The 24,188-nt window shown below is 32.2% G+C and overlaps 1 protein-coding gene across 2 annotated transcripts; it reads right to left on the bottom strand.

The window, feature by feature from the left end:
• Positions 1-510: 510 nt before the first annotated feature.
• Positions 511-16,299, bottom strand: LOC114383740 (glutathione reductase, cytosolic-like). 2 transcript variants are annotated; one of them, XM_028343481.1, is made up of 17 exons: positions 16,171-16,299; positions 15,728-15,902; positions 15,310-15,374; positions 14,504-14,573; positions 12,362-12,433; positions 11,720-11,923; positions 8,627-8,700; positions 8,466-8,549; positions 7,555-7,642; positions 7,368-7,449; positions 5,749-5,822; positions 3,911-4,018; positions 3,726-3,790; positions 3,484-3,597; positions 3,046-3,145; positions 2,572-2,625; positions 511-964 (listed from the first exon to the last, which is right to left on the bottom strand). In XM_028343481.1, the coding sequence occupies exons 2-17, from the start codon at positions 15,875-15,877 to the stop codon at positions 863-865; spliced, it is 1,506 nt and encodes a 501-aa protein (XP_028199282.1). In that variant the 5' UTR covers positions 15,878-15,902; positions 16,171-16,299; the 3' UTR covers positions 511-862. The 2 variants fall into 2 exon arrangements, with proteins under 2 accessions (XP_028199282.1, XP_028199277.1); XM_028343476.1 differs by lacking the exon at positions 16,171-16,299 and adding an exon at positions 16,027-16,164.
• Between the last annotated feature and the right edge of the window lie 7,889 nt (positions 16,300-24,188).

Consider the following 24,188-nt stretch of genomic DNA (forward strand, 5'->3'; position numbering starts at 1 on the left):
ATATATATATATATATATATATATATATATATATATATATATATATTCTAAAAAATAATCCTCCGTTCTCAACTAACTTATCCCACATTTTTTTGGGGAAATCACTCACCAATCTATTGATTTACTTGGATGCATACTATCTGCGATGACACTTGTAGCCTAACATGCATGAATTCGAGCATGAGGTTTTCGAGATCAATATTAACTTGGTGGATTAACTTGATTGATCATAATTACGAGAGAAAATTCTAATGTAAATAATAAAATTGCAGTGATTTTGTATACTTTAACCCATGTTTATGTATGCCAATCAGTCAACTTTATACCTCATCATTTTCTCAGGAAAAAAAAAATCCTCTCCAGCATCAAGACTTGATCTATTTGCTCAAAACATCTTCATTACATCTTTACATGAGTCCTAAGGTTATGTGTGTGTGTAACAAAGTAGATGATATATATGCTCTGACTTGAAGAGAACAGTGAAATTATATTTAGAAATTTGACAAGATATTTCCTAAATTTTATAGCTTGATTCAGCCTTCACATAAATAAATAAATGTGCCAATCATTCCATAATACACAAGAAAAAATATTCTTCGATCTCCAATATATCTTCTATGAAACTAAAGGCACCACAATTAACGGCAATCACTCGTTCTTACATTATATGCCAATGAATCAAACTGTTCTAAATATGGAATTTTAAATAAAATGAAATTCGCAAAGAAAAAAAAACACAAACATTTTTTTGGGAAAGAAAAACAGATGGGTTTGTGATCTATAGTAATGGGAAGGTCACCAAAAGAAGTCATTTGCATCTTTACACTACCATCAAGCAGATCGTATTTTTATTTTAAACATTTTACGAATTGGTCTTGGGTTTGGCACTTCCAGTTCCGGCTACGCGCCTTGTCACTGACCGCATGGTTACAAATTCTTCAGCAGCCGATGGGTGTATTCCCACCTAGATGAAAGAGTCAGGTGAAGTAATCAGAAAAATAATAGCAACAAAGGAAAGGGTCATGAAGACAGATCAAGAAAACTTCTTGCAATGGAAAAAAAAAAGACCGCCGAAATAGAGTTTACATTTTTTTTTTTTACTTCAATGAGAAAGCTTAAATATAAAAAGGGCCACAAAAAAGCATGATTTTGATCGACAATTAGCTAATAAATTATTTTTATACTAATATCAAACTGTGTAGGGCCGGTCCAACGGTGAATCAGACCTAAAACAAAATTTAAGAAAAATATTTTACTTTAAATATGATAACTATATAATAGTTTTTTTTGGAAGGCCTAAAGTTTGAGTTTTAGTTATTTTACTCTTGGCCAACCCTGAAACTGTGTCGTCATGCCAATACAAGTTTGTGTACTCCATAGTTAAAACCTTTTTAATGATATTCCAGAATATCATTAAGTGATGGTGCGAAAAGATTCAAAAATTAAATCCAAACTAAATAGAGGAAAAAAGGACATCGAAACAAGAGTTAATGCGATGATAGTTCCATTGCAAACATCTACTACATACAACATTGTGGAATCATGCTTGCTTATCTTTATAATTTGACTCCTAATAGAATATAAAACAAATAGCAGAATCACGAAGCCTAAAAAACTTGGATTTAGAGTTTTGCAGAGGATCCTACAATTATCAAACAATAGTTAGCTCTTCTTCAAGAACTACGATTATTTCCCTACAAGGACTCGTTATAATGCCTTTTATGCCAATTCAATTATTAGGATAATCAGCAATACTGTTGTTCACTTAAATTGACATAGTTTTGGTGCGAGCAGGAACAGCTGCTGTCTACTACCACAATTGGAGAATATTGTGGTTCGGGAGGTCCTACTTGTTTGTGGCTACAAATGCAGTAGCATTCTGCAATTCTTCGCAATTATAGTAATCACGATGCAACCACAAACGCTAGAGAAAAGAATAAAACATGTTTTAAAGCAAATGTTTTAAATTGAAACAATCATTAAAATCCCACAAGACCCCAGTCTCCCTGCTCTGCTATCATGCATCATCACTACATGTTCTGATCAAATTAAAGAAAACTTGACACCCGAGAAACAAACTCACTCTCCTGTTGTCTCTGGTATTCTCTGATAACCACTGAGTGAGTATGTTTCTGTTCCCTCCTTTTTATCTCTGCATTTGTTGGTAATGATTTTAAGCAGTAAATCTTATAGTATACACTTTTCAATTGTTTGTTTCTCTTTCCATATTGCATTTTGCAATTGTTGAATATCATTATTCACAGATTTCTTTATTTCATGTGTCCTCTTTTCTCAAAAATCTGCACACTTTTATCCCAGTAATTCAACAATTATATGTTTTGAAGCATTATTTGATTTATCTAACATTATAATTTCTGAATAACCATAAGACCATATACTTTGCACACTGCATTTTCCAGCACACAAATGTTGACATTCTTGCGCAAATATTTCAGATAAGTGAAGCTAATTCCAGATGTCATTATATCATTTCCCTTCCAGTAAAAATATCCCACCACTGTCCTCAGAAGGCAGGAGAGGAAAACACAATCAAGAAAGCTGTAAACTTACCGTGCTATCAAACTGTGCCTTGGTAGCTCCACACTGTAATGCAATAGCAATACCCTATTGATCACCAATATTAATATCATTAATTATTTAATTAATATTAATAATCGATACAAAGAATAGAAAATTGCAAAGCCATTTAATAATAACTTCTTAAAGCACGCCCATGAACAGAAGCACGTGGCATGTAAGATGCATAAGATAGATATATCAATATCATCAATGTTATAGTTATCATATAAAGTACTGCTAATCACTTCTAAAATTATGAAAAATTCTCTTTTTTAAGAAAAAAATTATGAGAGCAAAGTAACAAAACAGACCATATATCTTCCATTCTTCTAAAACAGAAAAGCCAAGATACAGCAAGGATAGCAAAAAAATAAGAATATAAGGTTACTCCAGAATAAAGATGCAGTAAAAGTAAAGTATAAAGGTTTCTAAACAATAGACAATATGGTGAAACCATTAGGATACCTGTATAATTTCAGGCGCATCAGGTCCACACATCGAGGCTCCAAGAACCTTATCTGTCTCAGCATCAACAACAAGCTTCATAACAGTTTTTTCTTGTCGCCTATTTGAAAAATATCAGTAACAATAATCTAGATAAGAAAGTTATGCTTCAACAAACATAACCAATACTGGGTCCAACTGAGAATTGAAGAGCATGTAGTGATAATAAAGGCTATCATAAATCCAGATTAACCATAACATTTTGATTCTTAAAATCCGTAACAAGATTTGCAATGGAGTAAATAATCAAAACCAATGCCTAAAGGATTTAAAATGTATGTACCAAACAGTATTTTCTATAAAAAATATTGTTCTCTTATCCAAGTTATCATGAATTCTGCAAGTCATTGATTTGCAACAAAGGTGAAGTGGGTGAAAATTCCAGGTCACTACACTTACCCAGAGATGGTATTTTTCATAGGATTGAAGATTGATGTGAAAACCAACAGATCGCCATTGGTTTGCTCTATTGCCTGCTCCTCACTGAGACCAACTACAGAAAGTGGCGGAATGCTGCAGAACCACAGAAAAGAAACAAAATGGTGAGAGATAAAATTGGGAAGAAGGGTATATACCATCATAAGTTAACATATTCAAAATAGTTAACCACTGTAAGTTTTATAATGCAAAAGCAACTATACCTGAACACTGCATAGGGAATATTATTGTAGTCTGGCTTGATTTTTTGCCCACCAAATACAGTTTTCTGCATAACAAAAATGTCAAACAACAACAAATAAGATCATCACTAGACCAATCAACTGCTGCTCCTCCCTACCCACTCCATAAATAGGTATACTTATACACTAAATATCTGAATACTTACAGCAAAGTACGATGCTTCCATCAAGGCCACCGGAGTAAGATTCATTCGGTTTGTGACATCACCCACAGCCCATATGCTAGGTATGCTTGTGCAGGAATACTCATCCACCTAAACACAAAGGATCACAGAACATTTAGAACTATGCATCATAATCATTCTCTAGCTTTTAAACAATCGTTCAAATCAATTTGCTTTAGACATTACATTCCCACTCACGTGGGAATTGATAAGAGAATGCTTCATTATACAAAGATTTTTCCAAAAGGTATGTTGAGGATAAAAAATATTTATATAGATTTGATTAGAATCTGATTTAGAACTATGAGTCGTAATCATTGTCTAGCTTTTAAACAATTGTTCAAATCAATATCCAGTCATTGACAAAAGCATTTAAGATGGTAAAACCCAAAGATCAATTTGCTTCAGACATTACATTCACACTCACGTGGGAATTGATAAGAGAATGCTTCATTATACAAAGATTTTTCCAAAAGGTATGTTGAGGATAAAAAATATTTATATAGATTTGATTATGACCTGATTTATAGGAAACATATCTGATTTAGAAACTTAATCTCCTTTAATTTATCTCACAATTACAAGACCTGACATTTGTTTTGCAGTTAGTGTGGTTAGCCAATTCATGCAGGCTCCTCATGTTGATCACTGGAAGGCTGTGATGTGCATTCTCAGGTATATTAAAAAGGCTCGAAGGACATGAATTGTTATATGAGGAAAAAAGAAATACCCAAATCTCTGGGTATTGTGATATTGATTGAGCTGGATTCCCCATAGATAGAAGGTCCACTACTGGATATTGGAAGCAATATTATCTCTTGGAAGAGCAAGAAACAAAACACCGTTGCTCGGTCTAGTGCAGAAGTAGAATATAGGGCTATGGCCACAGCCACTTGTGAGTTCCTTTGGATCAAACAACTTCAAGAGTTGAAGTTTTGTGAAGTTAAACAAATGAAATCGTATTGTGACAACCAAGCAGCTCTCCACATAGCTTCCAATCCAGTGTTTCATGAAAGAACCAAACATAGAGATTGACTTCCACTTTGTCGGGGAGAAACTGCTATCCAAGGAGATTAATATGAATTTATCAGCTCAAATGATCAGCTTGCAGATATTTTGACCAAATCTTTGAAAGGACCTTGGATTCGGGGGTTAAAATTATTGTGTTTTATATTAATTTTTATCTTTGTAGTTAGCTTTTCTCTGTTGTAGCTGTTTTCTAAGGTGTCGGCACCTCTACTCTCTTTTTGTACTTGTTGACCTTTGTGTCATTTCATATAATATATAAAAGCTTCAGCCTTCAGCTGAGTGGAGAACACTCAGTCATTGACCCATTTTTATCAGTTCAAACTTTAACTATTACTATCAGTCTATATATACAAGCATCTGCTGTGTACTCTGACACATGATTTTCTCTCAATTATCCCTCTGTTTCTCCTATTTTACAAGGTAGTACTTTCCTTCACCTTTTCAAAGGCATGTAAACATATTATGGCATTTGCAGATTGGTATTCCTTCACCTTGCTTTAACTTCTTCTTGGAAGGGATTAGATATACAAATTCCTTTATACTTTACAATTTCTCCAGAGCTCTCCAATAACTTGGCACACCAATCAACATGATAACCAAAATCTGGCATTTGCAGGTTGGTATTCCAATAGAAAACAGTCTTATGTTTGTATTTATATAACCAGCTATGAATACCACAATCTAGTATTATAGAATCACAATGGATCCACCTATCATCAAGATGCTGAAATGAGAACAACTTTTTCTTATTAGACTTCATGGAATCAAGTGATTAAAACAGAGATGTGAACCTTTATTGCTCCAGTGTTGTCAAGCTCAACACCAACAGCTTCTAAATTCAGCCTCTTAGAATTAGGAGCCCTACCTGCAGCAACGAAAAAGCACCTGAGAGATATAGAATTTCAAAGGCAAGCAAAAATTCCATGAGATAATACTTGCAGGATGCATTCTACCCCCAACCTCCAAAACATAAACCTTGATATATTATTCATTACTTCCATGTAAAGTTGAAGTGTGATATTCCAGTTTTATGCTATGCTAGCATGTAAACATTCTTTATGAGCTGTTCAAGTTATCAAGTATCAACAAACTTGACAGATGATTATACAAAAAGACGCCACCAAATATTTAAATTAACAAAGATACTATTACAAAGTATGAGATGAGTCTAAGGAGTTTATCAGGGTTGTATACATTAGATAGTATTTAGTATGTGCATTTGCACAGGATAAATATTTACTTTTATATAACTAGACCTGCATCACTTTTGCTATAAGTGTTGTTATTTTCTGAATGCTTCTTGTGACAGTCATTATGAATTCTCTGACACATAAAAAATGCACCAGGTAAAGTATTATTATATGAGGACAAAGGCAACACAAAAATCAATTGCTACTCTAATTCTGACTGTGCAGGATCACTTTCAGCCAGATGATCCACTTTAGGGTATTATGTTTTTATTTGAGGAAACCTAATTTCATAGAGAAGCAAGAAGTAGAACATAGTTACAAGATCCAGCGCAGAAGCTCAATATCGTGCTATGGCATCAGCCGCATGTGAGCTTACATTGCTTAGACAACTATTCCAACAGCTAAAATTGAAAGATATTCAGGAGATAAGGCTTATATGTGACAATCAAGTTGTACTCCATATTGCATCAAATCTGGTCTTCATGAAAGGACCAAACACAGAAATTGATTGTCATTTTGTTGGAGAAAAGGTGCCTTCTGGAGAAATTGTATTTATTCCTAAGAGTACATAAATATTAGATTTCCTGAGTGCATTCCACTCAGACATGGGCCTAACTCAACCCTATGAATCCGGCTTATAAGGTGAGGGTTGTCCCTCCACTTATATACTTTAACTTGTTTCTATCTCTAGTAGATATGAGACTAAACCACCACCCTTAAGGTTGCACTTCAGGCAACCCCCAAAGAGGCCACAACTATAGCGGGCTAATGGGTGTCCACAATTAAGGCAGCTTTTCCAACACTCACCCTCACGCCTGGGACTTCCATCCTTGAGCATGCCAAATGCAGGTGGCCCAACAATGGATCTATAATAGGCTCTGATGTCATCTCAGAAAGTGGGTTATAGACCCAACCCAATCATACAAAACCGGCTTATAAGGTGAGGGTTGTCCCCCACTCATATACTTTAATTTGGCCCTATCTCTAGTCGATGCGGGACTAAACCACTAAACCACAACCCTCAAGGTTGCACTTCAGGCAACCCCCAAAGAGGCCACAACTATGGCAGGCTAAGGGGTAACTGCCATTAAGGTGGATTTTCCAACAAAGTGATTGATTTTGTATTTGAGTGTACCCTGCTTACCTATTATAAATAGCATTCATGTGTGTGCCTCCAAGACACACAACATTCAGATATTTCTTCTCTATAGTATCCTTACCAGTGGCAAACAGTACAACATCCGCAATCAGCTCTTCACCATGATCTGTAATAACTTTAATGCCATCCTCTGTTTTGATCAACTAGAAAAATGAAATTCGTTACCGTTAGCTAAGCCTCCAACTAAAGCAAATGAAAAAGAAGTTCTACAAATGTGAGTAGCAAACCCCCAAATCCAAAGGAAATACCTGTGTCAGATTGGTCCTTGGATGCAAATTAATTCCCCTGCCTTCAAGATTTCTTGCAACTACAGCTCTCATTTCATCATCAAAACCTCTGCAACAGAATTTTATTCAGTGGGGAGTAAGGTATGCCAAAAATGATGTTAGCAAAAACTAGGGAATAATGCAACCTATTAATAGTGAGTAGTATAAACAAAAAACCATTCCACAAATCAAATCCCCACTTTGGAATAGGAAAAGGTTGCTGTCTCAAAAGCGTGTACACTATGAAACTTATCTTTTAGACAAATGAAATGTTAAGCATTAGAATTTCTACACACAAAAGCTCTCCTATTTTTAGGTAAGAATTATGTTCTAAATAAGTTGAGGCTTAAGTATTTTCCATCTACCATAAAATTCTTATTGTTATTTTCCTGTCCTTTCTGGTATCTTACCCTTTTTTCCCTCCATATCCTCCACTTCTTTATGATTTAAAAGTAAGCCACAACTAATTATTCAACTAAACTTGAATGTACATAGTTCTGATACAATTCCCTATGTTTTAGAAAGCCTGAAACATTAGGACGATAAAATTATAATTGTCAAACCCCTCATAAGTCATAACTATACCAGACATCTAGAAGCTGTAAAATTATTAGAAATTTATCTTATTTTCCAATCACGGCATATTTATTTGGCTAAGAGGCACTTAGTGCCTGTATAACCAATATTAAGTAACAATGGCACTTTTGTGTCCAAATAATTTCAAATAATGTCGAGATTAATGCAAAAACATTTCTACACCTGTTAAATACATGTCTACATTGATTTGCTAATATTAAAACTTAAAAGAAAACTAGGGGAAAAAAAGACATAGCCAGAAGGCCCCATTTATGATAACTTAAAACTTAAACACAAGATGTACATCGAAGCCAAACCTCAGTGGAAGTTCCTTTCTGAAAACTAGATCAACTGTGGAACCCATCCCACGCCATATAGATGCAAACTCAACTGCAATATAACTGAAAAACAAAATATAAATTAATCACCATGAGATACTAAGTAGTTAAACTAAAAACACATAAGAAGACATACACACCCTCCTCCAAGAACCACAGCACGTTTAGGAAGATCCTCTAAACTTAGCGCCTCATCTGATGTTATACCCAACTCCTGCACAATCAGACAACAGCAACAGAACTCATATTACAAACATCCTAAAATTTTAATTAAGAATGTGAACGTCAATAATGTATCAGAAGCATTTCTTAAGAGTGAATGAGGGACAATGGAACAGTTAAAACTCTCCATTAATCCAAAGTTTAAAAGTCAAACATACCACACAAATTTTCTTCCTTCAGTCAAGCATTTGAAGGAAAGTACAAAGGTAAATTCAGTGAAAGAGGTTTCTTTTTTTTTTTTTTTGGAGAGGGGGGTGGGAGTGTTAAATGCAAGGATTTGACTGAACAGGAGATTCTTGCTAAACTGGGGATTAACAGTAAGAGCTAAGACTGTAGCCCTGTATTGATTGCAGTCTCCGAAGGTAGGTGAATGAGGACGCATACCACAGCACCCAGAATAGGTAAGTTAGGAAAGTTAACATCAAACCACCAGGCATAGCTACCCCGCTTCTTCCCCAACTCCTCCTGAATCCTCGTTGGTCCTTCGTTCACTCCCGTTTCGAAATATACTACCTCACTAAGATGGCTGTCAGCCCGAGTGCCTGTCACGACCACAACTACCAAGATTCAACCGTCTTTTGTTTTGCTGCTGCTACGCCCTTTCTGACCTGTCCACATTAACATTCAATACGGGTGTGATCCACGTTATGTGACCGCAATAGCAAGGGACAGGAGCTCCCCCTAGCTCAGTAAGCAAGTGCTACAAACCTTTGAAACTAGAGTAAAGGTACCCAGGGACATAAAATGCTAGGTTGTGAGGAAGTGAATCGGTTCTTACCTACCCAAGTCGATCCTATTGGCAACGGGCAAACGACGCTTACGCGATCATCGAGAAGCGGAGGTTCAAGTTCGGGAATCACAGGCTGCTGATTCACGCTCGCTTCGCTGGATTCGTTTGAAGATTCCAGAAGGATTTTTTAGGAAGCCCGGACACCTACCGAACATCCCTGAAGGATGGAACAACATGATGAAGAAGGCGGTGTGTCTGTGTCTAATGATGACCAAAAACAAACAGTATTTTGGCAATAACACTAATCAGTAATATTGATTAGGGTTGTAATTTTAAGCAAAAATCTGAAGTATAATTTGTGATATTAAGTCATGAAAACTGAATACTTGTTCTCTTCATGCAGTGCTAAATTTTTATTTGCTCACCTAAATTCATAAGTGTAGAAGCAAAGCTTCCAAGATTATTTTGATGATGCCAAAGATTATTAAAGATCCATTCAAACAAGATTAAAGAATCAAGAAGATTCAAGTGAAGACTCAAGATATGCAAGAACCTCAAGAAAAACATCAAGGTAAGTTAAAAAGAATTTTTCAAAGAAAAATTGAACAACACAAAATTGTCCAAGAGAATTTTTCAAGAAATATCCTTTACCAGAGTTTTTACTCTCTGGTAATCGATTACCATAAGGTAGTAATCGATTACCAGAAGCCCAAAACATTTTATAACTGATTTACAAAGTAGTAATCGATTACCATGGACATGTAATCGATTACCATTGTCTTGTAACGTTCAAAAATATTTTCAAAATAGTGTAATCGATTACACAATATTTGTAATCGATTACCAGTGGTTTTGAACGTTGTATTTCAAACCTTAACATGAAAAGTCACAACTTTTGATAAAATAAACTGTGTAATCGATTACATCATTATGGTAATCAATTACCAGTGACTGATTTTGTAAAAATTGTCAAGAGTCACAACTTTTAAAGTGACTAGTTTTGAAGAAATTGTCAAGAGTCACAACTTTTAAAGTGACTGGTTTTGAAGAAATTGTCAACAATCACAACTTTTAACATGGTTTCTTCAAGAGCCATCAAATGGCTATAAATATGTGACCATGACATGAATTTCCAATGCTTATTTCTTAACATCTTTTTAAGAGTTTTTGTTCAACATTTGCTTTGTCAAGAAAAGTTCATTGGGCAAAAACTTGTGCTATTCTATTTTCTTCCACTCCTCCATTCTTACAAAAAGCTTTTCAAGAGACCGACTCTTGGTTGTAAAAGTTTTCATGAGACAGTCTACTTGGTTCAAGGAACTAGTTTGTTCCTTGGTTGAATTACTGGACACAAAGGAGTAACGTCCTTTGGGGTTCATTGCAAGAAGTGAAATTTGCTTTTTGGTGTAATCACTGAACACAAAGGAGGAAGGTCCTTTGGGGTTCATTGCAAGAGGTGGGATTGCCTCTTGGTGTAAACACTGAGCACAAAGGAGGGAAGTCCTTTGTGGTTCATTGCTTGTAAAGGGATTTTACAAGGTTAGTGAAAATGCTCAAGTGAAATTTGCTTGAGGACTGGACGTAGGCACGGGTTGTGACCGAACCAGTATAAATCCGGTTTTGCATTCTCTCTTCCGTTAATCTCATTTACTTTCTGTTGTGTTTATATTTCTTTAAGGTTACTTCTCCTTAATTATTATTCGAGTAACTTATAATTAAAAAAATAATTGAATCTAGGGAATATCTAAGTAAGGGAAATATTCAATTAGGAATAGTCAACGAAATCTTAATTCAACCCCGCCTTCTTAAAATTTCTGAGGCCACTTGTCCAACAATAAGCACCACCAGATTAATAACATCACAGATAAACTAATAATACACTGTTAGAATATAATAAAAATATATTTACATTATCTAGGAATATACTGTAGATTCAATTAACTCATCTAAATCAGGAAGCAATTTAAGAAGTTGTTTCTTGACTTTGTTATATTTCATGCCTTTTCCCTACTAAGGCAGGCTAAGGGGTGTCTGCAATTAAGACAACTTTTCCAACAAATAGAACCAAAAGTATTAGAATTTTTTTATCACATTATTATTATTATTACACGCCATACAAATTTAGCATCTTATAGTTCATGGTCTCTATTTGTTATTTTACTCCTATCATAATCCTTAACTTGCAATTCTTAACATGTACATATTGCATATTATACTCAAACTGTAACAATCATGTAAGTAGGATCATTTTGCAATGATATTTCAAAACAGGCAAATTCACCTGTCCTGGAATATTTGGACATTGAGCTCTACCGCCAGTTGCAATCAATATGTGCTTTGCTGAGTAGGACAGTTTAGTGCCATCCAATTGTGTCACCTCAACTTCATTTGGACCAACTATCTTTCCCTCACCTTCAAATAATTTAACCCCCCAATTGGATAACATCCGCTTGTAAAGTCCATTTAATCTGTTTATTTCATCTGTCTGCAGTTTGACAAAACCAAGATTATTGAACAACCAACAAATAAACTGTCTTTTTTGTACTAATAAACCATTTTCTGCTTCAATATAAGCAGACAAGCAGGAGGACATGTATGTTCAGTTTATAACAAAGCAACATCTAGAAAACCAAAGACAATCCAAACTATATCTTCAAAAGTTCTTAAGGAAGATATGCTAATTTGATTTTGATAGAAAAATATAACAGTGTTTTACTGTAAGTTGTGTCTTGGATGACCACACTAAGCCTTTATTTATAATGAGCAAATAGGATCAGTATAGATTACATAGGATCAATCAAATAATGAGTAATAAGGACTAAATCACTAATTACTATCTAATCATAAATAAGAGAATAATATGTAATCTAACAAGAAATAACAATGCTTTACATTATTAAACATAAAGAATATCTTCAACTACCTTCTTTTGCAAGAGCCTTTTCCAATTGAAGTCAACTTTCTCACTCAACTCCCACCCATAATTCCTGGCATCCTGTCAAAGCACAGTCATACTTTTAATGGATGATGATCTCAAAAACACTAAAGAATATTACAATATTTACGAACAAGCATGAATAAAAAACATTTGAAAAAACCGACACATTATCTGATGGAATATAAGAATTTGAACCAATCCTACTGTAACTACATCACACCAGATCTGATAACATATACCTCTAAATATAATAAATCCTAGGAGCTTAGATGAGGCACACGTCCTGGATTTAATGTAATACAGGTGCACTGAGACAAGATAAGCTTTAAAAACAAAAACACCTTTATGATTAGACTTCTTTTTAGAGGACTTCTATTTGTTACGAAGCCTTAGATGCACAAAACATACGATGGTACACGTGTAAAATTTTAAGAGAAACAATCGGTGATGATTTGTGTTTGATGGAAAACAAGCGAGGTGCTAAACATAAAAAATAAACAATCAAATGCATTTGTCTCTATTCGTGCAGTTCTTTTTGTTTAGCATTTTCTTTCTTTTAAAAGCTACTATTTGTAGCTTCAAAGAAACACTAAAACTGTTTTTTTTTTAATTTCTTCTTATTTTCCAAAATTTATCCAATCATCATAAATATTTTCAAAGGTTTAATTATTCTGTGGGTTCTCATACTTCTACCAAATTTTCAATTAGGTCCCTGAACTGTTTTTCTTTTATTTGGGTCCTTGAACTTTTTTTTTCTTCAATTGGGTTCTCCCGTTTAATTGTTGTTATGAAAAATTAACCCCAGTCCGCAAACACCTAATTAGAGGTGTAGACAGTGGACTAGTGCGTCTGGAGTGTGTTGTAAGCACAACTGAGTCAATTGTGAGAAATTTATGCTAAGTTTCACAACAGACTCAGTTGTGCTTACAACAAACTCTAGAAGCACCAATTCACTGTTTGCACCTCTAATTATTAGGTAATTAGGTGTTTGGGGTTAATTTTTCATAACGGCTATTAGACGAGAGGACCCAATTGAACAAAAAATATAAGTTCGGGGACCCAGTTAAGAGGGAAAAAAAAGTTTGGGGACCTAATTGAAAATGAGGTAAAAGTATGGGGGGCCGCGAATCAATTTAACCTTATTTAAAAAACTCTTTTCCCCAAGCTTAAACAAACAAACCTTAAATTATTCTTTTTCGGGGATATCAAAAAAAGATCTTGTCTGTCTATCTCTCTATCTGTCCCCCCTCCCCACCCCACCCCACTCTCTCTACACATTATATAAAAATACAGTATGCAGAAAGCAATAAAAAATTTACATCATTTTCTCAAATGCTAATTTCAATGCTCACAAATTAATGGATGATGCAGTGTTTCTTCTATGGACATGGCTAAGATGCTTGGAAAAGAATTTCACTCTTCATTTCAATCATTGGTCCTCAAATATCAAATCTGGTTTTAGTAGGACAGGAATATAGGGAACTACACTACTTTGTTCTTAATTGAGTACAGTAGCATCTTTCAGCTTTGTATAACTATGCTACTTACTAACCTACATGTCAACTATCTCTAAAACTTGTATTTTTCAGTACCTCTGGTACTCATTAATGATATATTATATTTTGGCCGAGCAAAAAAAAAAAAATCTTGGACGTGACAACGAAACAAAGTAGCAGAGTTGGTTGACATACAAATTCATGTATTCATATGCTTTTATGAAATAACTAAATTTTAAAACACAGATATTCTTGTGCAGCCAATAAAATATAAAAGTATCCATGTTAAATATTCAACTCATTAATCAAGATGAAGATGGTGACGATTTGTCATGTTTTATATGAAAAAAAGGAAACTAGGAATGCAGCAAGGTTTCTGAGTCCCTTTGCATATCAGAGATGGCTGCTCTGTTGTTGCCTCAGGCAGAACACCAAAGGCAAGCTAAGAGCATAACCCTACCCCAACACATACTTGGGTGCAATACTGCAATGAAACAACTTAGAAAATACACACATTCCATGGCAACCAGACACACCAAATAAAAACAAATTGGAAAAATTACAGCAATCATGCTATATATCCAGTAACTAATTCATCTTGACAGCAATTCATATAAGAACAAATACTTACCTGAAGATCACCTCCAAAAGATGCTCCATAGACCAAAATCTTTTTGGGAACACAACCACGAATAACACACCTTTGAAATTAAAAATAAAAAATAAAAAAAATAAGCATTTTCATCAACTACTTAGTAGTTGAACTTGATTAGCTATCATCAGCAGAGAGGAGTGAGGAAAAGGATGAAATGCAGGATAAGAATTGTGTTATATAATATTTACAGAGTAGAAGTGACTATTACACAATTATCATGCAAATTCACAATAAAAAAGAACAAAATTTTATCAAAAAATAAAATGAGAAAAATCTCCCAGAAATCATAATGAGTAGAATCAGGAGACATAAGAGCAACGTGAATATATGATCTGGCAAAAGGCAAGGGCCTAATCATACAGATATTTCTTTTAAAAGCATAGTGCAGGTTAGGTTTGACAGAAAGCCACACCAAATTAGAATTTTAATTTAATAGAAAAAACATGTGGCAACTGGCAAACTTGCAAACAGCTGTTAACATAAGCAAAGCACTTAAGATACTAGCTTTAGAACTAATGTAACATAAGAGCTGCGACAACCTAGCCATTATCTGAATACTAATCACATAAAAAATAGTAAACAAAGTAGCACAAATCAAAAACGAATTTGAAAACCGTATCAAAGTGGAGAGTATTATAAAAATTTCTTCAACTATACACGTAGACATTTTTATCAACGTTGTGTAATTAGCCAGGAATGTATGCATTAGATAAAAGAGAGAGAAGAAACGAAAGAAAATAATCTATGGAAAGGAAAGAAATGTTTTCAAGTTTATAACTTACGTTCCACCGACTCCTCCAATTGTTTCTGAGCTAATTGGATGAAATGGAAGCTCACAAATCCCCACCTTCAGACACAGGTTGCATAATATTATAGAGAAGACAATAAATCAGTAAAATACGTAAGAGAATAACACCCGACAACAATATTTTGAAACTAGCTTAAATAGATTAGCAAAAATATTAAGAAAAGTTTAAGTCATTCCGTACTAGTTATATTTTAGTATTTTGGAATTAAAACAACTTGTGCTTTTTTAGAAAGGATCATGAAAAAGTGTTCCAATATTTACAATAATCCCACCACCCTCCAAAAATCAAGAAAAGCTTCAATAGCTCAGATTCTCAAAGACAAAACTATTTTCAGTGATTAATCATCTTCAACACAATAACATTCGGTGTTAACTGTTAAGCAAGAAGTAACCTTAGCTCCAAAATTCGACGAAAATCTAGCGGCACGAACGCCACCACTTCCAGCCCCAATAATAAACAAGTCGAAATCAAAATTCGACACTTCTTCTCCACCACCTTGAGCAATTTCAGCTTCACCGTCGATAAGCATCTTCCTAGCCATCGCAATCGAACAATTCGAACTAAATCTACATTAACAACAGCAGCAGCAACAACAACAACATCACGATTGCAAAATGTCAAATCAGTTCAGAAATTCAGCACGCATCTAACTCAAAAGCACACACAAAACAGAAACATCGAGATCAGTACATTCGCCGGTTCACGCACGCTGTAGCAGAAAACGACGGAATAATTCAAAGAACAAGAACAAAATGAAAATTGTTGTAGTTTGTCAGCGTATGCTGGATTTGTTTTGTCTGTTAATTTTCCCGAGAAAATGAAATGGAAAATTACCTGGTCGTCTCGTAATAAGACTAACTAGGTTTGCCAGAGAAGACAAAAAAAGCACCACTAAAATTACACAGTATAAGTTAAGTAAATATTGGATGTCATTTTTATCATATTTATATGATAATGACATAAGAGATGATTGGTTAATAATTTGAAGTCGTGGTGGTGAAGGAGCTGCCATGGATTTCTCCAAACCCCTTTTTTCTTATTATTATTTTTCTTCTTTAATACGAAACCTTTATATTTCTCCGACAAAATAGTTACTACTATGTAGCAAACGTTTTTTTCTTGTTATTATTTTAAGGCATTTGAGAGAGATGAGTGAAGCAGAAGGCTTAATGAATGAAAAATTGTGTTTGCTAGTAATTTAAGGATGGAAAAAACTAAATCACGCTTTGAAAGATCGAGTGGATTAATTAATATCTATGTAATACTTCATATTATTAAGGGTAAAATGATCTTAAAAATTAAAGATAAAAAAGCAGTTAATGCTAATGATATTTCCTTTATATATTATTATAGCTATAGATTATTGAACTTTTAATTCATAAAAAATCATTTACTTTTATAATAGAATAAATATGTAATATGCAATTTAGTTTTCAAAATTGGTCATTCAATCATTTAAGTTGAGTTGTTCCTTTTTTATGAATAAATTGAATTGTTCCTTAAAAATAGTCTTTCTCTTATACAAAATAAATATTTTTATATGATTAAAATTTCAGATAAATATATATTCCTTAATGTGAAAATTATGCTATAATTAAAAATTTAAATATATAAATTATATTTTAAATTTATAATCAACCATTTTAATGTGATATATAATTATTTTAATTATTAATATTTTCTTAAAAATATGAAAATTAAATTTAAAAATAATTATAAAAGATAATAAATTAAAATAAATATTTATTTATTATATTTAAAAAATCACTTTTCAAGTTTTCATTTTCACACGTTTTAGACTATTTTTACTCTTGTAACAAAAAAAAAAACTATTTTTCCTCTTAACTAATATTAAACTTAACAATTATTCCATATTGACTAAATCACTACTTTGGTTTTTCTATTTATTTTATTAAATTTGGTCTCTCTTTCAATAGAAAGGTCTAACTTGGACCTTTATTTTTATAAAATGCTCCAATGTGGGTTTTTTTTTTTGCTATAAAATGACTAGTTTAACATTAAATTGGAAAATTCAAAAATTAAATTGTATCATGGCTAAATTATTTCTAACAAAAGAATAAAGAATAAAATGTTATGCAGTTAATAAATTCATCGCCAATTTTATTATTCTGAAGTTAATAAATTTATTGACTATTTTACCATATAAGGAATAATTTAACATTCAATTTTACATATTTTATATTATATAATATACTAAATAATAATATAATATCAAATCAAAATATTAAACTAAATTAAGGTTATATAAGATTATATATTAAAAAATAAAAATGTCTTATATATCCAAGGTATCTGAAAGAAAAAATATATGAAGGAACTCGTTAAGCTTTTTTTTAATAAAGACGTCGATAGAAACTTTTTAAATTAACATTTATCAATTGTACCAAAAAAAAAACATTTATCAACACACATTTTCATAAGTGGCTACACTTCCCTTCTTCCCACGCGAACGAAGCTGATATTTTATAAAGCAAAACAAATCAAATCAAATAAAGAAACAACTCACAGCCACATTTTTCCTCATGATACCAATATCATGATTTTCAATTTCTCTTCTTCTGTGTAGTTTGACTAATGTAGAACTTCATCAAAGCTTAATGCACTATTGGCACTATAAGCAACCAAAGTTTCAGACATTTACGAATTTACCTTCCTGGTCCAGCTATATTTAATAGACGGAGGACAAAACATCAGAATTTGGTGATGGGCATAAAGGGCATTAAATATAAAAAGTTATGAGCCCAAATGATACTAAGTTTGATCTTTTTGATTAAGGTATCGGATTTCAGTCTAGTGGATAAAAAACATAAAAAATGATCCATCAATTTTCTTGACAAAAATTAATTACACTAATACTGCAAAGACAAAAAAAATGACATTAAATGTAGCATAAAAGAAAATACAGGACATTAAATGTGCAATATTTCGTGATAGAATCTCCTGTTGGCAACTAGTGTGAGATCTGGGCAGCGAGTTTCTTCCATGGTTCCATCACTCACTACCTACGGTAAATACTACTATCATTCATAATGAGTGTGGGGTTTATTTTCAAAGTTCAACTCCAGTGCCCATGCGAGTACCAAACATGTGCGATTTTTCAACTCTTAAAAGCAGAATACATAACACCCTTCAGCTAAACGACAATCAAGTTGTGGATGAAATTTATTACCGGCGACCATTCGAAGATACAAGTAACAAAATTTACTTCTAATGTATGCAATTGAAAGATGACATGGATGTGAACACAATGGTAATGTGTAATGATCGATTTTCATGTGTTGGACCGATTGAGTTGTTATGCACCGTTGGTAGAACATCAGATGAAATTTTAAACTTACTTGAACGCACTATGACCCCTACTCATGATGCGGTTCTGTATTACAACGAAAGGTGGAACATGTCACGGCAAAACAACTTTGTAGGTTACGCGTTCACAGGAAAAAATCTCCAAAAATTTGATATTCCAAAGGGATGTACCATAGATGAACTGAAGGATTTGATCAAGCAAGTAGCACTTAAAGGAAATCCTCCTCATGGGATTCATGAATCCCAACTTGTAAGACGTTTGTTTTTTTGACAAACTGCTCATTTGGAGTGTTCCGACAAAGTTTTAAAATTTGAAATTATTGAGTTGAAATCTGACGATGACGTGCTGAAGGTGTTGGTAGAGTCTAATTACTGAAAACAATTTGTGCCAATAGAAATTTTGGCTCTGTTTAGTAAATCGGTTATGGAAAATGAGGACGAGATGATTACGTTGCTGTAGGATTGAATGCTAATTATATATTGCGGTGTTTCATGCAAATTATATTTGTGTCCATCATGTTCAAGTGAATGTAATGTGTTAGTGTGTAAACAAGTCTTTTTCGCTTTGTTATGTTTGTGACCCATTTGTTATGTGTATTATATATGAAAAACGGATGCTTAATGTCGTTGGTACTAATTAATTGTTTTTTTAACTTTTATGAGTAATTATAATATGTTCAGAATTATGTAAAATAGTTAAAGTATGTTATTATTATAGTAATTGAATAATAAATTTATATAATTACTTCTTTTTTAAAAAAAATAAATAACTAATAATTTAATTTTACTTTGAAATCTTATGAAATTATTTTTTCTTAAAGATTAATATCATATAAATAAATTTAAATAATTTCATAAATAAATATTTGACCGATTAATATCTCTCTATTATAAGCTGGTTAGAAACACATAAGTAATTATATATTAATAATAATGATAGAAACACATAAGTAATTATATATTAATAATAATGATTCAAACTCATGATGTCTCACTCTCATCTTTCTTTCTTAATTATATAAGTAATTATATATTAATAACAATGATTCAAACACATAAGTATTTATATTCTATTTATAATACTTGAACTGAAAACGTTAGTTAAGAAAATTGAAGCTTTCATTTTTGTAATTTAAACATCAGGCATACCTTAATCACTTATTTTACTAAAAATTAAATGATAAACCCTTTCAATCTTTTTTATAGGGGTACTTAGCTATACTTAGGCATAGTTTGAAGGGTGCAGATCTTTTTATTTTATTTTATTTTTGTGCTTTTTTTCAGGTTCGATTCGATGGAACCGGTTCACACTTTTTTTTTTTAGTTTCTTGATGTGCAAACATGAGAAATAGTGTCCCTCGTATGACTTAGGCGACTCGCACATAATTTTAAAAAAATTCGAATAGGGATACTTAGGCATATTTGTAAGGGTGCATATCCTATTTTTTTTTTTTTTTTTGTGCTTTTTTTCCAGGTCCGATTCGATGGAACCGGTTCACGCTTTTATTTTTTTTGAGTTCCTTGATGTGCAAACATGAGAAATAATGCCCCTTGTGTGGCTTAGGCGACTCGCACATAAAAAAAAATGCTGAACAGGGGTACTTAGACATATTTGTAAGGGTGCAGATCCTATTTTTTTTTATTTTTGTGCTTTTTTTCAGGTCTAATTCGATGGAACCGATTCACTCTTTTATTTTTTTTGAGTTCCTTGACGTGAAAACATGAAAAATAGCGCCCTTCGTATGGCTTAGACGACTCGCACATAATTTTAAAAAATTTCCAAACATGAGTAGTTAGCCATATTTGTAAGGGTGCATATCCTTTTTTTTGTGCTTTTTTTCTAGGTCCGATTCGATGGAACCGGTTCACGCTTTTATTTTTTTTGAGTTTCTTGACGTGCAAACATGAGAAATAATGTCCCTTGTATGGCTTAGGCGACTCGCACATAAATAAAAAAAATGTCAAACATGGGTACTTAGGCATATTTATAAGGGTGCAAATCCTATTTTATTTTTTGTGTGCTTTTTTTCCCGGTCGGATGGAACCGGTTCACGCATTTTTTTTTTTTAGTTCTTTGACACGTAAAAATGAGAAATAGCGCCTCTCGTATTGGTCAGGCAACTCACACACAAATAAAAAAAACTGTTTATACTATTGATAGTAAGATTATACACACCAATTATTTGGTAAACGTTTATACTATTGATAATTTTGAAGTATCATTCTTCGTCGGTCAAAAAAACTATTTTTTAATCTTTTCTTTTAGACTCAAAGGATATGGCGATCAAATATCTCCAATAACATGTTCTGATTGTACATATATTGATAATTAATAACTAGCTAATATGTAGAAAGCGTTTTGGTGGAATAGACATACTATTTGTAGTAATTTCATTTTCAACAGTTATGAACTGAAAAATTTATTTTGCCCCTAAACGCACAATTAGTGCCGTGTAGTTTAGGAGTGAGGAACTAGATTTGTTGGTAAGGAAACGTTACCCCTTGACAGAAACTCAAGGCTGCTTTATTACATGAGTGACTATAAATTAATTGTTGGGGAATTTCGAGGTGAGGAAATATCAAGATTTACATCGATGAACACAAATTATCAAATAAGGAAATTTAAAATCAAATTTTAACTCAAAATATATGATGTTCAATTTTTTCATTTCTACCGTGAGATTTCACTTCGTATTTGTAATTCAATCTTAATGTAGAAAAGTTTATTTTGACCCTAAATGCATAATTAATGCAAAACTTGTAGTTTTGTTCCATGGCAGAAACTTGAGGCTACTTTATTAAATGAGTACTTATAAATTAACGTAGAAACATTCATTTTGCCCCTAAACACACAATTAACGAAGAACATATAGTTTAGGGGTTGAGGAACCAAATTTGTTGGTAAGGAAATGTTCATTTTGCCCCTTGGCAGAAACTTACGGCTACTTTATTAAATGAGAAGCTATAAATCGAAGTTAAATTATAATTTGTTTATTTTGTTAATTTATAATTTTATTAAGTCAAAATAAATGTATTTGATAAATAAATTTATCTTTTAATTTATAACTTTTGTTTGATACTACTAAAAAATTAGGAATGATTGATTTTGTAATTTATTTTTGTTTTCATCTTCAACATTTTAATAAATTCTTCGGTTACCATCGCATTCAATATCATTCTATTTTTTAAAAAATAATCTTGAAATAAAAATGTGAAGAGTTCAAATTTGAACAAAAATACCTAAATTTATAATTACCTAAAAATATGTTTTAAACATGTATTTTTTTATATCATCTTATATTTATCAAAAAAATTCACAATTTATTTTATCAAATACTTATAATTCAATAACTATATTAATCTATTAACTTTTAGCTAACTTAATTAGACATTTTTATATAAAAAAAATATATTTAGTTAGTGTGTTTGGATGAAAGAATTTTAAATTCTAAGAATTTTAAATACTTCGATTGAAATTTTTTTATTTTCAAAATTTTGTAGTTGGATGAAAAAAATTAAAATTGTGTGGATGAAAGAAAATGAATGCAAAGAGAAGAGAAAATATTGTTAGTGTGCTTCCAAAGAAAAGAATATTTGATGCGGTATGGGGAGCCGTAGGAGAATCGGGACACGATGACCTACTCTACCGCGTGATAGGCAGTGGCGACCCCTTCCCTAACTGGTTGGTGTATTTTTACGTGTCCTCTACGCCCGCACTCGATCGATGCTCCGTGAAGTCAGACAGTGTTTCTTGAAAAAGAGGATCATCGGTGTGATAGAAGAATCGCGAGTTGATTTCGAAAACTTTGAGGTGAAAGGTGACATGAATGTTATAAAGGAAATACATGAACATTTTTTAAGATTCTTCCATCAAGAAGATAATTTCAATTTCTCACCTTTTAGAAGGAAATTAAAATTACACAATTTTATTTGTTTAAAATTCTGTTTTAAAATTTCAAAAATTTAAATTTTTCATAAAAAATCTAAATAATGAATTTTAGACTAAAGAAATTTAAATTCTCTGATAAATTGTTTTCCTTAATTAAAATTTTCTATCCAAACACATTTAAGTGAAAATGAAAATAAGGGATGATTTTCTTGTAAATTTTCTTTCAATTCCTAAAATAAGTGAGGCTTGATCATCCCTCCTAATAATATGCACAAAATAATCTTATTCCTGAACATCATATTCTGCATCTATACTACACTTTTATACGAGAAGAGAAGAGAAGCGCAGAGGAGAAAATATAACTAGAAATTAACCAAAATGCCATTTAATTCATTTTTAGAAAAAAAATGAAAAAGAAAAGTTTTAATAGAAATATTATTACACACCAAATATGTATTTTTTGCCATGACGTATGAAATAAGTATGTTTGTAAGGAATCGCTCTTTTTTACCTTTAGCAGAAGATAAAAGCTACTTGAAAAAATAGGATAGCAATAGAAGCGTGAAAAGAAACTTTCTATATATTTTTTTACAACTAGCATTAGTTAATTTATAATTTATTTGACTAATTTATAAATTTATTTTAAAAAAATAAAATTATTCAATAAATAAATGAAACTATCTTTTCACTTATATTTTTTTATACTATTTGAAGTGAGTTTTGATTTTATAATTTTTTATTATTTTTACTACCCATGATTTACACACATGCACACACAAATACACAATTACTATTAATTGGTACTTCAACGCGTTTTTCTTCTTCGGTCAAAATAATTGTCTTTAAGACTTAAAGGCTATGCTAAATCTCTGCAATGAGATGCTTATATTTTTTTTGTTGACCCTTGTATTTTTAGGGTGAGTCAAGACTAATTTGAATCGCTTAATTGGAATAATCTTTGTTTTCTTTAAGTTATCCATAGTTTGGACTCTATTGTGAGCCACCCTCCATAGGAATCCTTTCACCTTAGTTGCTATATATAGGAATATATACATGCATTGGGACATAGATAAACCTGTAAAATCTAATCTCTAACCACATGTGTATTGAGATGTTTCTGATTCTGATTGTACATGTTGATCATGTTTTATATGACGCGTTTTGTAGAGCTAATAACAACTACATCAAACTAACAAGTTAAAAGAAGCAAAAAAATCCACAATTATTTTTTTTTTTATCTGAAACATGAATCAAATTTAACGTGCTGTAATTCCAAATAACAAGCTAAAAGCGTTTAGGTCCAATAGTCACATTTATAGAAATTTCATTTTCAATAGTTATAAATAGAAAAGCTATCCACCTAAAAAAGAAAAAATAGAAAAGCCGTTGGAAAGGAAAACGTTCATAAATCATGATGCCCTTCAGCAGTTTATATCGCTACTTGATCACATATGGTAGCAACACCAAATAAATGTTTCACTTTATGTGTTTTTCAGAAGTCGTTTAATTTTATTTAATTTATAATTTATTTCACTAATTTTTAACTATATTCAATTAAAATATAACTGTTTGCATGGTAAATGTATTTATTTTTTAATTTGGAAAATAAATTTATTTTGAATTTGTAACACCTTTT

Source organism: Glycine soja, chromosome 2, assembly GCF_004193775.1.
Source record: "Glycine soja cultivar W05 chromosome 2, ASM419377v2, whole genome shotgun sequence".
Classification (NCBI taxonomy): domain Eukaryota; kingdom Viridiplantae; phylum Streptophyta; class Magnoliopsida; order Fabales; family Fabaceae; genus Glycine; species Glycine soja.

Coding starts and splice junctions, on each gene's coding strand:
- LOC114383740 (XM_028343481.1), bottom strand. CDS start 15,877: ATGGCTAGGAAGATGCTTATCGACGGTGAAGCTGAAATTGCTCAAGGT. Junction 11,924..12,361: donor AAAGGCTCTTGCAAAAGAAG/GTAGTTGAAGAT, acceptor GTCAAACTGCAG/ACAGATGAAATAAACAGATT. Junction 3,146..3,483: donor ATGAAAAATACCATCTCTGG/GTAAGTGTAGTG, acceptor TTTTTCAAATAG/GCGACAAGAAAAAACTGTTA.